This window comes from Parathielavia appendiculata (assembly GCF_033297405.1).
Source record: "Parathielavia appendiculata strain CBS 731.68 unplaced genomic scaffold N657scaffold_37, whole genome shotgun sequence".
Taxonomy (NCBI): Eukaryota; Fungi; Ascomycota; class Sordariomycetes; order Sordariales; family Chaetomiaceae; genus Parathielavia; species Parathielavia appendiculata.
The window spans coordinates 102,883-116,682 of record NW_026944256.1 but is presented as its reverse complement, the minus strand read 5'-3'; the positions used below and the strand labels follow the sequence as shown (position 1 = coordinate 116,682).

Here is a 13,800-nt window from a genome sequence, read left to right as displayed (position 1 = left end):
GGTGGGCCTTCCAGTTGAGTTTCCAGTCCAGCCAGACCCCTAGGAATCTGGCCGATGCCATCGGCTTCACCGGGCTGGTGCCTCCTCCCGGCTGCGCAAGTTCCAGCTGGTCAGTCCACTGTTTGCGCCCTCTGTTGAAGTGAATCAGCTCGCTCTTTTCGGGGCTAAAGGACATTCCCCGGGTTTCTGCCCACTGCAGGCACGTCTCCCACGCTGCCTCCAGCTATCGAACGTTAGCCTCCGGCTCCCGACCAAAGACCAAGAGGTTGGTATCGTCCGCAAACCCCGCTATCGCCAGATGGGGGTGTTCCTCTTTCAGCTGCTTGTACAGGGAGGCGATGTAGAGAATGAAGAGGACTGGGGATAGAGGAGAGCCCTGGGGGACCCCCGCTCGTATCGCCGTCGGTCGAGCTGCTTGACCGTCGAAGTGAAGGGTGGCCTCCCGGTCGGTCAGCCAGTTCTTCGTCCATAGGACGAGCCACCTCGGGAAACGCATTTCTCGAAGGGTAGCTAGTAGTCGGACGTGGTTGACCGTGTCAAAGGCGCCTGAGATGTCCAGCTGGAGGAGCGGCGCTGTGGCTTTCTGTCTCCAGGCTTCTTGTGCCTGCGCTACTACCAGTCGGATTGCCAGCTCTGTCGACCGGTGCGCCCTGTTGCCCATCTGCTCATCTGGGAGTAAGCTGTTGATTTCCGCGGCTTGAGTGACCTTCCTGGGGGAAGATGAATTGTATACTATGAGATTCAAAGAAATGACCTGAGTAGAGACACTCAGCAGAGTCGAAAATAGATGACACGAATGGATCCCTAGTAATTGTGAAGCGAAGCTTCTTGTGTGTCGGATTCCCCAGGCTACTATCTAGAACTGACTTTACAGCTACCAAACCCAGTCGGTCTGGAGACTGTGCCTCTATCTGATATTTATTGTTGTCTCATCCAGGAAGACAATCTCATTCGGCTTGTTGGTCCACGCACTTCGCTGACGTTCATTGCCGAACTCGGGAGACGCGGCAATCGCAAACACCCCGAGACCGAACGTTATTGATAATTGTTGGTCGATATGTCTCAAATCTGCTCCATTGCCATTCAAGAGGAACTCGAGGTTGTGTCGGACGCAGGGCAGAAGCGTTCGTGGTGCAATGAGGTTTGTGTTAGCGTCAGGCCGCAGGACGCTGGACTTGGTGGTGTGCTTGCATGCACCATCTGGCAACCCCGGTTGCAACGCAGAGGGTCGGGTGACAGTCATAACAGCTGTGCCGCTTGCACCAGCCTCGGACATGACCAAGGAGGAGTCGCTGCCCGCCCACCAACCCGAGAGAGATGAAGTCCCATGGTTCAAAAGAACTTCCATCCCGCCACAGGGCTTTTCGAAGATGGAAAAGCCGCCATGCTGAGCCGAAATGGAGAAACCGGCATCGATGCACTCCAAAGACCGGAGACCGCTCGCCGCCAACCCCGCCGGACGCCATACTAGCCTATGGATCCGGAAATGCCACCCAGTCCATTTCCTCGTCGGCGACACCAGGGCGGTCTCAAGTAGCAGCTCGACATGCCGCCACGGCCTCCACTTGCTCACCAGCGCCGGCAACTGCTCCTCACCGAAGCGGAAGGTCTCGAATCGGACGTCGTACGGTTCCCAGGCCACTGTCCACGACTCGCCGCCGTCGCGGCTCAGACACAGCGTGCTGTCAGGGGCGAGCTGTCCCAACAGCGGGCCGCTGGGTACGCTGAAGGCAAAGGCGGACGAGTAGGCGAACTTGCCGTACTTGGCCTCGCGCGCCTTGTGGTCTTTCCTGGTGCATTGTCCGGCCGACAAGAGGAAGTGGTGTTCTGGTAGGTTACAGAGGATGTGATAGGGCGGCAGCAGCGGCGCTACCACGGGGAGATTGAGTATCCGCTCCGGGTAGTCGCACGAGAGGGGATGTGGCCGTTCTGGTGCGGTCCAGAATGGATGGTCGTCGGGCAGATGAAGCACGATGAAGCTTTTCAGGCACCAGTAGACGGACTGGGGAGAGGTGTAATTTTCGGACAGGTACATATTTGGGTACGTGTAGCCGATGTTGTGCGTGCCGTCGGTGTTGAAAATGTGCGGCTGCTTTGCCCACCAGCGGAGGTGCCGCAGCAGCAGGCCCTTGATGGCGCCGTGGTGGTCGAGGGGCGGTGGTAACGGCACGTTGGCGAACACAACAGCCGCCCAAAAGGCGGCAAACGCGTATCGATATGTGAGGCTGCGGCCGAATGGGATTGCGGCACCTGTCAGCGCGGTCAGAGAAAATCAGGCCAGGAGCCATGCCCGATTCAAGCTAAACTTCCTACCATTCGTGTCAAAGTATCTCCAGAAGCCGCTAGCAAAGAAGCCGGCTTGTCGCCGGTATCGCTCTGCCCTACCATCATCGAACCCGCCCGACAGCGCGATATATAGAATCTGGGCAAACTGAAGGGCAAAGCTTCCAGAGTAGTAGTCCGCCTGCTTCCGTTCGTCCCCCCAAAGTCCATCGCTAGACCAGCCGTCTCTGAGGTAGAACGTGTCTAAGAGCGCCAAGTCCCTCTCTATCAGGTCGCGTACCTCTTCCATAGGCACCCCGAGTGCCTTCACCAGCGCGAGGTTCACAAACACACGGAACCAGCGCCAGTTATTCTCGGGCATACGCCGGCCGTTGATCTGTCGCAGCCAGATCGCGAGCCTGTCCCTTGCTCGAGAGTCACGCGGGACAAAGTGATCTGGCGCCACCAGCAGTGCGAAGGCGATGGACTCCATCTCGACCATGCGCTGGTCAAAATCACTGACGTCGCCCCAATACTCGGAGGAGGCCGGGTCGGTGCCCGCCGAAAGCCCATTCAGCCATGCCGTAAGATGGACTTCCTCGGATCTGGCATCCACATCCGCATCCGTGCTTGTGCTTGTCCCGGACCGCAGAAGAAGACAGCTGGGGACGACCCAGAGAGGGCGGGCGAAACCTTCCAACTGGGCAGCAGTTTCGCTGAAGCCGGCGCCAGTGGCGGCTGCTATTTTGATGCGCGCCTTGCCGGGGGACTGGTACTGCGAGAGAGGCGTAATCAGCGCCTTCGCGGCGCGAATGAAATCAGAGCGGGTTTGGAAGCGGTTATCTGAGAAGCCTGGAAGCGGTGGCATAATGCGGAATGACGAGTACAGCGGAAATGGGGGCGGTCTGTCCAGGGGCCGAGGGACGAGGATGTGTTCAAGATGTCGGCTTAGCGACAAGGAGCCTGAGGGGAGATGAAGTGTTCACTGCAGTTCCCGTAACTTCGACACGGGACTTGACAGGGACAAGAACAGTCCAGCATGTGCGGGGGAAAAAAATACCATCCTCGATCAAGAGCGAAGCATCGTGATAAGTGATTTTTATGGCTCAGCTTCGCCCGCTACTAACCCAACCCAAACGTGTTTTTTTGGTTCACACCGGAGTAACGTTTGTTGGTGGATGACAGGACGTTCCACGTCAGCAAGGGAATACGGATACCATCTGGTCTCGCTCGATCTGGACACCTCCACCGGGCGGCCCACACGTTCATTCGCCGACAAGTAAACTGTACATACAGTACTGTAGTACTCCGCAGCATTCTCGACTTTTGTGTATCCGTAGGGGCGGCCCACAGCAAACTCGGCCCCTTGCACACCCCACTCTTTCATCCCAGTCAGTTATCGAAATTTCCATCTTTGTCCACGGCCTCAGCAAGAACCACATCAAGCGATCCATGTCCGTGTTCAGCTTTGTAGGCCGCCTCGTGAACGCTACAATCAGTCTACTGACCAGAAACTGAGTATATCGCCCCGCATCTCCCCGCATGATCGGATGAGTGCGATCCGAAGAAACGATGGGGCGAGCGAGCTAGAGACAATTGTCGCCGGAACCGTTAGGTTAGCTTCAGGTTAGCTGCGGGGAAGCCAGGATAAGCCGATCGACATCTCGGTCTCTCGGCGCAATTATGGCGGACAACCGGGCGATTGTCTCTTTATCAGTCCTGGGTTCGCTCGCCAGGTCCACAGCTTGAGAACCACCGAGGGGTTAGCACGAGACACACTGCGGTTGGACCACCATGTCGGCCAAGAGCACTTCGCAGCAGCGTCCTCAATCCTCCGAAGGGGATTCTCCGGCACCCCGGGGCCAACTGGAGTCCGCTGAACCGACCTCACTCGCCTGCAATCCGTGTCGAAAGCGCAAGCTCCGGTGTTCCCGTGAGCTGCCTGCATGCCAACACTGCCGGAAGACAGGTATCGTGCCGCCGGGCCCAACGGGCCACTCTTTTACACCGCACAGGATAGCCTGGCTGACCCTCAATGTTAGCAACCGAGTGTGTCTATGAGGCGAAGCGCAACAAGCCCGGTCTCAAGCCCGGTGCCCTCGATAATGTGCACAGGAGACTAGGTGAGGAGGCCGGCTCTGCAATGCTAGACCAACGCGACACTGATCCGTCGCTTTGCTTGTCCTAAGATGCCCTCGAGCACACTGTGCAGCGCCTCGGCGAGGGAAAAGACTCATGTAGCCGAGATGATAGCCACGAAGGAAGCGCGTACAGGATTCTAGCCCTGCTGGCACAAGAGCTTCCAAACTTCATCCGGGACAGCAGCACAACAGCGAGTGCTCATTCCGTTCCTGCCGCCCATAAACGTCGGCGCATCGGAGGCGGCGAACCCATCACCACAGCCAGCAATGCTTGCAAGGAGGATGCGCCCAGGCCGCCCAGCCTGCCACCTGCACATGCTCTTGACTTGATACTAGAAGCCTATTTCGAGTGCATCCACCCGTGGATCCCAATGATTCACCAGTCACGGTTTCGTAGGCGACTTGACGACCCCCGAGAGCGGCCGAAACTGGGCGTCGTACTGTATGCCATCAGCCTGACGGCTGCGAGGTTTGTCGCCAGCCAACATGTCGCCATTCCTCAGCCGGCTGAACTACGGCGCTGGGTCGTTTCTGCCGCCATGGACCGCATGTCCGTGGAGAGTCTCCAAGCCCTGATCATCCTCGCCTTCAACGATGTAAGCATACCCCTTGGCCGTCAGCTCGTTTGACTCGCGTTTGCACGAACTCTCATCTCCTAACATGTCATACAGATTGGAAGTGGAATAGCATCCAAGGCTTGGTCCCTTATCGGATCCATGACCCGCACCGTCGAGTATCTTCAGCTCACCATCGAGCACGAGGAGACGAAGCGGGAGCCTCTGTCGCATCCGTTTGCCTCCTTAACTCCGACGGGCGACTGGACCGAGAACGAGGAGCGCCGCCGCGTATTTTGGAACGTCTTCCTCCTGGACCGGTTTTGCTCTGTCGCCATGGGCTGGCACACTAGCCTGACGTCCGACGACGTCCACCGCCGTCTGCCCTGCGACGGCATCCTGTGGCGCAAGCAGGACCCCGTCATGACGCCCTTCTTTGGTATCTGGGACAAAGCCGCCGCCCGCCTCGGCAAACCCATCGCTTTTCTTCCCTCGGAGCCCAGCGCCGTCAACACCGCCGGACCTGCCGAAGTCGTGGGCGGGCCAAGGAGCCCGCTCAATCATGCAACCGCCCATTCACCGTCTTCACAGGACACGCTTGGCACTGACATAACAACCATGGGCGCCTACGCATACTGCATTGAGGCGACCGAATCCCTCAGTCGCGTTACGAGCCATTTCCTCCAGCAGCGCATCGACTGGCGCGACGGACACGACGTGGGTCTGTGGCTCACGCGTTTCAAGGAGCTGGACCTCCGGCTTGTACATTGGAAGATGTTCCTGCCGCACAAGTGGAAGGCCGAGCACTATCTGCGAGCCACTGTCGGCAACCTGGGACCAGGAAGCACCGCGTTGGTCATGGACCCAAACCTGACGCTCGCGCACGTCACCCACAACACGAGCATGATCCTGCTCCACCAGCCCATCGCCTTTCCGCCGGCTGCTCTGCTCCCCTACCAAACCCGGCTGCCGAGCGCCTGCAGTGTCGAGACCTGCCTGGCTGCTGCGACCGAAATCGCCACCATTACGACCAAGTACCTCGAGAGCACTGCGTCAGGACTGCCCGTGGCACACCAGTTTGCCTTCTGCGTCTACATCGCGGCACGGGTGCTGCTTGTAGACTGGCAGCATGGATACATGCAGACACAACTGTCGGATCATTTCTGGACGCTGGTGCGAGCGCTCGACGAGTTCTCCGCCCGATGGCGTGGCAGTGGCGGCGGCACTCCTAGCACCGGCAGCATGGACATCGCCGTAGAACCGGCATTGTGCCCAAACCACGCGGCAAAATACGCCCAGAAACTTAGACACTTCCACGCTGAGTGTCTGCAGAACCCTGAGTTCAAGGTTAATGTCGCCGGATACACGGCCGAGATCAACCATTCGGCGACATCGCCGGTGACGACAGGCGCGCAAGCAGTTGCTGAACGCGACGACCCTTACCAAATCCAGGTAGGACGCGACCGATTACCGGTGAACTGGGGCATTTACGGGCCCTCTCAAATTCCCGGTCCGCCCCTTATGCGCGACCAGCAGGGCGGGGGCGCTCCTTTTGCGTCAGCCAACGCACCTTCGAGCGGTCAAGGGGGCAATATGCTGCCAGAGATTCCCAACCTTGCCCCTGACAACAGCCTTGGTTCCATCTCGCAAGCACTGTTGGATCAGCAGTTTGGCGAAATGGACCGTATCATCAGCTACGAGGATGGCAGCATGTTTGTCGGGACCATGGACGCCTGCGGAGGTTGGTGAGAACAGGGAAAGATGCCTTATGAGGATGAAAACATGCAGCTCTACCAAGTATATCTACCTCTTTCCAGGCAGTCAGGCACTACATCCCCCAATCCCGACTCCCGTTTCTACCTTACTATGCAAGACCCATCCGCAACAGCCGATTCCCAAACTCAACCAGATAGTAATCACCATACACCAACCCATGGTTAGCATACCGCTTTCTCGCATGCATGTTATTATTAGCCGTCCCAAATTTGAGCAGCGCGTCGAACCGCCTCCCCTCTACAACATCCTCGGCCACAAGCTCATCACCGCCATCGCCACCAGCACCAGCACCAGCACCTCGAAACCGCACCTTTTCGCTAGCCAGCGCAAACTCCAGCGTGTCGCGGACAATGGCAACAGCCGCGTCCCGGAACCGCGTCGCCAAGTCGCCCTCACCTGCACCAGCCAGCGCCTGAGACAGCACAAGCATACCGTTGGCCGCGATAACACCCGCCGACGAGTCGCGCGTGGGGTTCAGGTTGCTCTCGTCCGAGTCTTGTATGATCGGCGCGTCAAAGTCCCAGGGAGGGACATACCGTCCCATCGTCTTTGTCTTCCCGAGGGACTCGTCCTCCCCCTGTGGTGGAACGGAAACCTGCACCTTTACACACCCCGGCGCCGTCTCGAGCCGCTGGAGAAAGTACTCTGCGCAGCCGCACGCCGCCCACAGGAACGCCGCGTCCCTGGTGTACATGTAGGTCTGCGCGTAGCCGAGGATCGCCCACGCCTGGCCGCGCGCCCAGGTCGATGTGTCGGCGTGGCCTTGAGCCGTGTGCCGGGATTTGAGCGCGCCGGTGCGAGGGTCCAGGTTGGCTACGTGGCAGGTTGAGTAGAGCTGGCCTGTGTATCCCGTGCGGATAATCTTCATCTTGGGCGTTGTTGTTATTGTTGTTGTGGGTGCCGGCCGGAGGTGGGTAGCCAGCAGGGTGCGCGCGTGGGCGGTGGCTATTTCGGCGAGCCGGCAGCGCTCGCCTGACTCTGAGTGGGAGGCGGCGTAGTAGAGGAGGTCCAGGTTGCACATGCTGTCGATGATGACAAGAAGGTTGTCGTCGGTCCCGAGGATTTCCATGTCCCTGCGTCGCACCAGGTCCCAGCTTCGAATGGCGCGGGCCGAGGGTACGTAACGGCTTGCTAGGCTGTGTGCGGCGCGCACGATGGAGGCCAAGCTGCGCTCGTTGGAGGTCAGCTCCCAGTCCAGCCGCAGCGCGGGCATGATGATGAAGCCGAGGTCGTGCGTGTCGGTCCGGGAGGACATGGCGTGCAGGGGCTCGGACCATGCGCGGCAGTGGGAGAGCAGGTGGTTGCGGATCTGGCGAGGGCTGGGCGACGATGCGGTTGTTGGGGAGGTGAGAGAGTGGGGGAAACGGGTGACACGTTCCAGCAGGGCGTACAGTGTGCCTGGGAAGAAGCCGCAGGTCCAGAATTCGGGCTCGCGGAGGACATACCGGCCGCTGTCGCTGCCCATCTGCGGACAGTACTCTGGGAAGACGGCATCGTCGGTACCATGGGAAGCAGCCGGCTCGATACCTCGACGCAGCGCGTCCACGGCAACCCTGCATGGTTTGGCGAAGATGTTTTCTGCGAATGCTTCGCGTAGTTCGTTGCGGATGTCTGATTGCAAGTGCAGGCTGCTCTGCTTACTGGAGCCATGAGCCGCATCGAAATCGTTTATGTCTGCCGTAGAGGCGTTGGTTGATAAGGAGCTGAGGTTGCCGTCCGAAAGGGCGCTATCACGACACTCAGTCAGGGAGTCCGACGTCGAGAGTTCTGGCGAAGTGCCAGGTGTTGGTGGTTTGGTTGCCATCCAACGCAGAGTCTCTCCGGTGAGGTCTCGAGCCTTTTCAGCCATATCGAACGTCACCTCCTCGTTCACAGCTTGGGGGATTGGTGTGTACAAGGAGCAAGGAACTGTTCAAGGCTTACCGGTGAAGTCGCCGATGAACAAACAATGCCTCTCGGCGCTTGCCAATGCGGACAGGCCGGATCAAATGTCAAAGGTTGAGTCCGTACATGTAGTAAAGCGAGGTAAACGGTATTCATTCGAGCCTGGGTCGACTCGGCGGTCTGTCCCCGGATTGAACCTCGCCGGGAACCGGGGCTGCAGGGGGCGCCGCACATAATGCTTGTTTCTCTACTCCTCCGTTTCTCCGAAATGGCTGGGGCAAGCAAAGTTAGTTAGCAAGACCAGCACATTCTCCGCCATTGAGAGAATTGTTCGGGTGGTGGTGCAAGGAAGGTCGGACCAGGACTTGCTCCGGTGTCCGCCCCTTTTCCTCCGGACCAACCACCGCCTGACCACCGCTGTCACCCACTCTGGCGGTGGAGCATTTGCGGGGGTTAGCGTTTTGCGGAGAAGCAAGCGAGGCAAGCACACCGGAACCACGCTACTGGGACTAAGAGGGACTAACCCCAGGTTCTCGAAGAGGTTTCCTTGACTAGCTATTAAAGATGAGATGGTAGACGAACTTTCCGCCATCTGACTATCACTTCGACCAGGCTCAGGGTACCTCTATCCATCCTCCCTGAAGTCGACAGCAACCACACGGCAGGGACGGGACAGTGACACCCAAAACACGACATGGCCAACACGCCGGGTGAGGCCCGTCCGGCGGAACAGACCGTCGATGATGAGCCCATCGTGGTGAGCTCGTCCACCGAAAAGCCGACCCGCTCCCTCTGGCTGGCCTGGCTGTACATCTTCGACTGGTATCCCAGCCACTACTCGACCGAGGAGAAGCGTCTTCTTCGCAAGCAAGACAGTGTCATTCTGACTCTATGTTGCTTGATGTGTAAGTTATTCCTCATATATGTAGAACTTGATCCTGCTGGGCGCGGTCGCCCCCCATCACAAGACATGCCCTGACGACTGCTCTGTACCTTAGTCTTTTTGAAATGGCTGGACCAATCCAACATCAACACAGCCTACGTATCCGGTATGGAGGAGGAACTGAACATCAGGGGCAACGAGTACTCGCTCTTTGGCACTTTCTACAACATCGGCTACCTGATCTTTGAAATCCCCTCCATGATGATCGTCTCGCGGCCCAAGCTGACGCGCTGGTACCTCCCGACCATGGAGACGGCCTGGTCGGTTCTTACGTTCGCCCAGTGCCGGCTGTCGAGCGTGCCCCAGATCTACGGCCTCCGGTTCCTGCTCGGCGTGCTCGAGACGCCTGCCGCCACGGGCTCTATCTACATCCTTACCAGCTGGTACCGCGCCGACGAGCTCTTCAAGCGTGCCGGCGTCTGGTACATCTCGTCCAACGCCGGCGCCATGTTCGGCGCCTATCTGCAGGCGGCCGCCCACAGGAACCTCAACGGCGTCGGCGGCATGTCGGGCTGGCGCTGGTTGTTTATTATCGACGGTGTCATCTCCCTACCTATCTCCCTCGCCGGCTACTTCTTCTTCCCGGGCCTACCTTCCAGCCCGCGCATCTGGTGGCTCACGGAGCGGGAGCAGAAGCTCGCCCAGGCACGCATGCGCGCCGACGGCGTCAAGGAGAGCGCTAAAATCGGCAAGCGCATGCTGAGACGCGTGTTTACCCACTGGCACTTTTACATTGCCGTGCTTACCTATATCTTGTGAGTGAAAGAACAATCAATCTCCATGCCTTTTCCAATTCCATCTTGCTCACCCGGGCCCGGCGTCCAGGTTTCAGTGCACGACCTATGTCGCCGGTCAAATGACGCTGTGGCTAAAGGCCGAGGGCTACTCGGTCGAGGATATCAACATCTACTCGACTGGAGTCCAGGGCACAGCCATCGCCATCGGCATCATTGCCACGAACCTCGTCATGGTCTACCCCATCTGGGTCATCTTCTCCCTCATTGCGGGCACGCTGCTCTTCTGCAATGTTTGCCTCCTCATCTGGAACATCCCGCTCGGGCTACACTGTAAGCTGCCACTCGATCAGATTCGAGAAATGGCACTGGGCAACCTGGAGTGGTACATGAGGTACTGACCTTTAACAGTCGCCGTTTACTACCTGCTCGGGTGCACATCTGCCGTCACGCCAATCCTATTCCCATGGGTCAATGTTATCATGAAGGATGACAGCGAGGCCAGGGCTTTCACTACGGGCGCTATGGTGAGTTGCCTCAATCATCCATTCATTCCCAACCTAGCAGCTGACGTCCCTTTCTGCTTCAAGATGACCTTTGGCTGGGTCTTCTTCTCGTTTTATCCCATCACCGTGTTCCCCAGACTTGAAGGTAAGCTTGTTCCAAACATACCCTCCCCTCCCTTTCGCCTCCCTGAAAGAGCCCTCTGGCTGACGCATCAAACCCACCATTTCTACAGCACCGCAATGGCGCAAGGGCTACACAGTCAATACCGTCTTCACATGTTGCTACTGGACTCTCTTTATTATTGGACAGCTACTCTGGATGCGTGACCGGAAGAAGAACAAGTATGTTGTCGAGGGCAGCGACGAAGCAGAGAAGCTGCGGCTCGAGGAGAAGGTGCGGAGTGCTGCCGCCCAACACGTAGAGGACGCTCCTGTGAGTATCGACAGGAACTGAATCATGATCATGATGGACGGACTGGCCTAAAGTTCCGGTGGGGTGGCTGGATGTAGCATCAGGGACTTGGGGAGGACGAATATGGCGACTTCAAATATCATGTTTTGTCGGCAACTGTACCTTAATCGCCTTGCTACGTTTTTGCCTTTATAATTCAAGACTCAGTACAATCCAACCGTTCTCTCCTGTTAACAGCACTAGGTTCACCTATATATGAGTATTATTATTATTCCTACACAGTTATGCCCTTGGGCTTGCCAGTCCTGCTATCTACCTTGCTGTATAGGAAAACCGTACCCTTGCTAGCCGGGTGAAAACCCTATATCTCCTTGAAGGCCCCTCAAGTAGGAGTTCATCGCACTACGGCGGAAAAGAGGTTAGATTGTGCTACCCCTTGTTGAACTGAGTGGGTTCCTTGGCACCAAGATTCACGGACTGAGCACTGATGTGCAATGCGAGACTCTCAGTCAACACAGATCCATCACAATGACGCAGTTCCCGACATAAACGTCATATCATGGCACACTGTCTCTATATAAGGGGGTAATTCCCCTGGGAGGATTAGAGAGGACAATTTTTTCCAAAAAAAAAAATAAAGGGACATTCTGAGGCACCCTAACCCACTATCTTTGATCCTTCATTTGTGAGGTCACTCTGGAATCGTGACTCCAATTCAAGCTTCATTTCATACCTCAATCTATTCAATACCACTTGGTTGATCTAAGCTTACTCGAGCATGTAACTGTTGGCTGCCCAACACCCCTCTGCATACCTCCCTCCACCTACAGTAGCTATCCCGGCTAGGCTCTGCAATCCTCCGAGGCAGAGAAAGCTTCAACTGCTTAGGATCCCTCGTTACTTGCTGCTGTGTGGCTACCATCGAGGGAACTGTTGGGCAGCCAACAGTTACATGCTCGAGTAAGCTTAGATCAACCAAGTGGTATTGAATAGATTGAGGTACGAAATGAAGCTTGAATTGGAGTCACGATTCCAGAGTGACCACACAAATGAAGGATCAAAGATAGTGGGTTAGGGTGCCTCAGAATGTCCCTTTCTTTTTTTTTTGGAAAAAATTGTCCTCTCTAATCCTCCCAGGGTAATTACCCCCTTATATAGAGACAGTGTGCCATGATATGACGTTATGTCAGGAACTGCGTCATTGTGATGGATCTGTGTTTACTGAGAGTTTCGCATTGAACATCAGTGCTCAGTCCGTGAATCTTGGTGCCAAGGAACCCACTCAGTTCAACAGGAACCTCCCTTCGGGGCCGCTTTCTCTCTACTTCCTGTAATCCCTCCTGCTCCTCCCTAGGCCTCTAGGCTTCCTGCTCTCCCTGGATCTCCTGGGAGAAAAGGAAGGTCATTTTCTGGGCCTGTTGTCACGGTTAGTGACAGTGTGAGGTTCATGCGCGCAACTCCTGGTTCGACTGGACAGTTCGAACCACGGTCCCTCTTTTGAGGGTGTTACGCAGTGGTCAGTTGCGCCCACCCGTGACACCTGTTACTGTTGTTGTTGCTGCTGGATTTCGAAGGTCCGCGGTCGAAACTGGTAGGCTTCTTTAGCCACTGCCCGGGCCCGTACCGCCTCCGGGCACCAACGGACCCAGGCTGGGTGCCGTCCTCCATATGCCGCACAGCGGAGGGGTATGCTGCTGGCGTTCTCCTGGTTGTGGTTAGGGTATTTGAGCCTCTCCTGCCCTCCCCCCTTCTCTGTAGGCTCCCGTCCTTCACCGGGAGCAAGGACGGGAGTTCCTAAAGAACGTTGGGTATACCTCAATTTCCAGCACTTATAGCACTGGGCCGGCTGAAGCGCCTCCCAATACGACTTGCAGTGCAATAACTGAACCGGCCAGATCACCCCTTGCTCGCAGGCCTTCTTTGCTTCTTCCTGGCTAGTCAAAGTGACTAGAACCATTACCCTTGTAACGCCTTCTAATGTTGGGATTCGGAACTTTACCCTTTCGGCCGACTGAAGCGCAAGTTCCTATCGGAATTCCTCTTCCGTGACCCCGGATAGCTCCCTTTTAAGGACTCCCTTGACTAGGACCGCATAGGTCCTCTTCGCTTCCCACGCCGCTTCGTCAAAGGCCTTCGTTATCCAGCCCTGATTATCCGTGTGCCACTCCTCGCCCCCGAATCTTCGAGGTAACGATGATATCCCGTTTAGTAGCTTTTGAGCCGCTACCGCGCTTTTCTTCTCCGAATAGCTGTTCACTCCTTGGACGATCTCCTGCGGGGTCCTCACCGTGAAAGTCGGTTCGATCGAGCCTCTAATCAAGATCTTTCTCGCCAGCCGACCTGGTATAACCTTCCTTGGTGTCTCGGGTGCCTCTCCTGCTCCTGCTGCGACCGCCACCGGCTAGACCTCGGGCCTCTTGGATCTAACATTTCTTGACTTGACCAGCCTCGAAGGGCTCCACTAGAACTAGCCTCGGTATATTCTGGTCTTCACAGCTATATGGAAGAGCGGCGCTATCGATCCTGTCCAGTCACCTCGTCGAGGCATGAGAATCAGGAGAACAACATTGGAGCGAATCCCGGAGCTC

At 57.0% G+C, this 13,800-nt stretch overlaps 6 protein-coding genes across 6 annotated transcripts; 3 read left to right on the top strand and 3 right to left on the bottom strand.

The window, feature by feature from the left end:
* Positions 1-807: 807 nt before the first annotated feature.
* Positions 808-3,410, bottom strand: N657DRAFT_605618 (uncharacterized protein). The gene is made up of 2 exons (XM_062790194.1): positions 2,314-3,410; positions 808-2,250 (listed from the first exon to the last, which is right to left on the bottom strand). Exons 1-2 carry the CDS (start codon positions 3,128-3,130, stop codon positions 908-910), a joined length of 2,160 nt encoding a protein of 719 aa, XP_062642609.1. The 5' UTR covers positions 3,131-3,410; the 3' UTR covers positions 808-907.
* Positions 3,411-4,056: 646 nt separating this feature from the next.
* On the top strand, positions 4,057-6,706 carry N657DRAFT_583002 (uncharacterized protein; the record flags this gene model as incomplete). The annotated part of the gene is made up of 4 exons (XM_062789644.1): positions 4,057-4,231; positions 4,305-4,385; positions 4,452-4,999; positions 5,075-6,706. The coding sequence occupies 4 exons, from the start codon at positions 4,057-4,059 to the stop codon at positions 6,704-6,706; spliced, it is 2,436 nt and encodes an 811-aa protein (XP_062642608.1).
* A 33-nt stretch (positions 6,707-6,739) lies between these two features.
* N657DRAFT_650919 (glycoside hydrolase family 88 protein) lies at positions 6,740-7,609 on the bottom strand. Its single transcript, XM_062794059.1, has one exon. It carries the CDS (start codon positions 7,599-7,601, stop codon positions 6,822-6,824), a length of 780 nt encoding a protein of 259 aa, XP_062642607.1. The 5' UTR covers positions 7,602-7,609; the 3' UTR covers positions 6,740-6,821.
* A 765-nt stretch (positions 7,610-8,374) lies between these two features.
* N657DRAFT_667004 (uncharacterized protein) lies at positions 8,375-8,882 on the bottom strand (the record flags this gene model as incomplete). Its single annotated transcript, XM_062795362.1, has 2 exons — positions 8,657-8,882; positions 8,375-8,570 (listed from the first exon to the last, which is right to left on the bottom strand). Coding segments are annotated over exons 1-2 (390 nt in total), but the record flags the coding sequence as incomplete, so codon positions are not given.
* Positions 8,883-9,101: 219 nt separating this feature from the next.
* N657DRAFT_605611 (MFS general substrate transporter) lies at positions 9,102-11,413 on the top strand. Its single transcript, XM_062790193.1, has 6 exons — positions 9,102-9,522; positions 9,616-10,315; positions 10,386-10,627; positions 10,706-10,821; positions 10,885-10,945; positions 11,034-11,413. Exons 1-6 carry the CDS (start codon positions 9,312-9,314, stop codon positions 11,252-11,254), a joined length of 1,551 nt encoding a protein of 516 aa, XP_062642605.1. The 5' UTR covers positions 9,102-9,311; the 3' UTR covers positions 11,255-11,413.
* An 83-nt stretch (positions 11,414-11,496) lies between these two features.
* Positions 11,497-11,945, top strand: N657DRAFT_650917 (uncharacterized protein; the record flags this gene model as incomplete). The annotated part of the gene is given in 4 exon segments (XM_062794058.1): positions 11,497-11,547; positions 11,590-11,598; positions 11,636-11,838; positions 11,849-11,945. 3 exon segments carry the CDS (start codon positions 11,497-11,499, stop codon positions 11,759-11,761), a joined length of 186 nt encoding a protein of 61 aa, XP_062642604.1. The 3' UTR covers positions 11,762-11,838; positions 11,849-11,945.
* Positions 11,946-13,800: the final 1,855 nt, after the last annotated feature.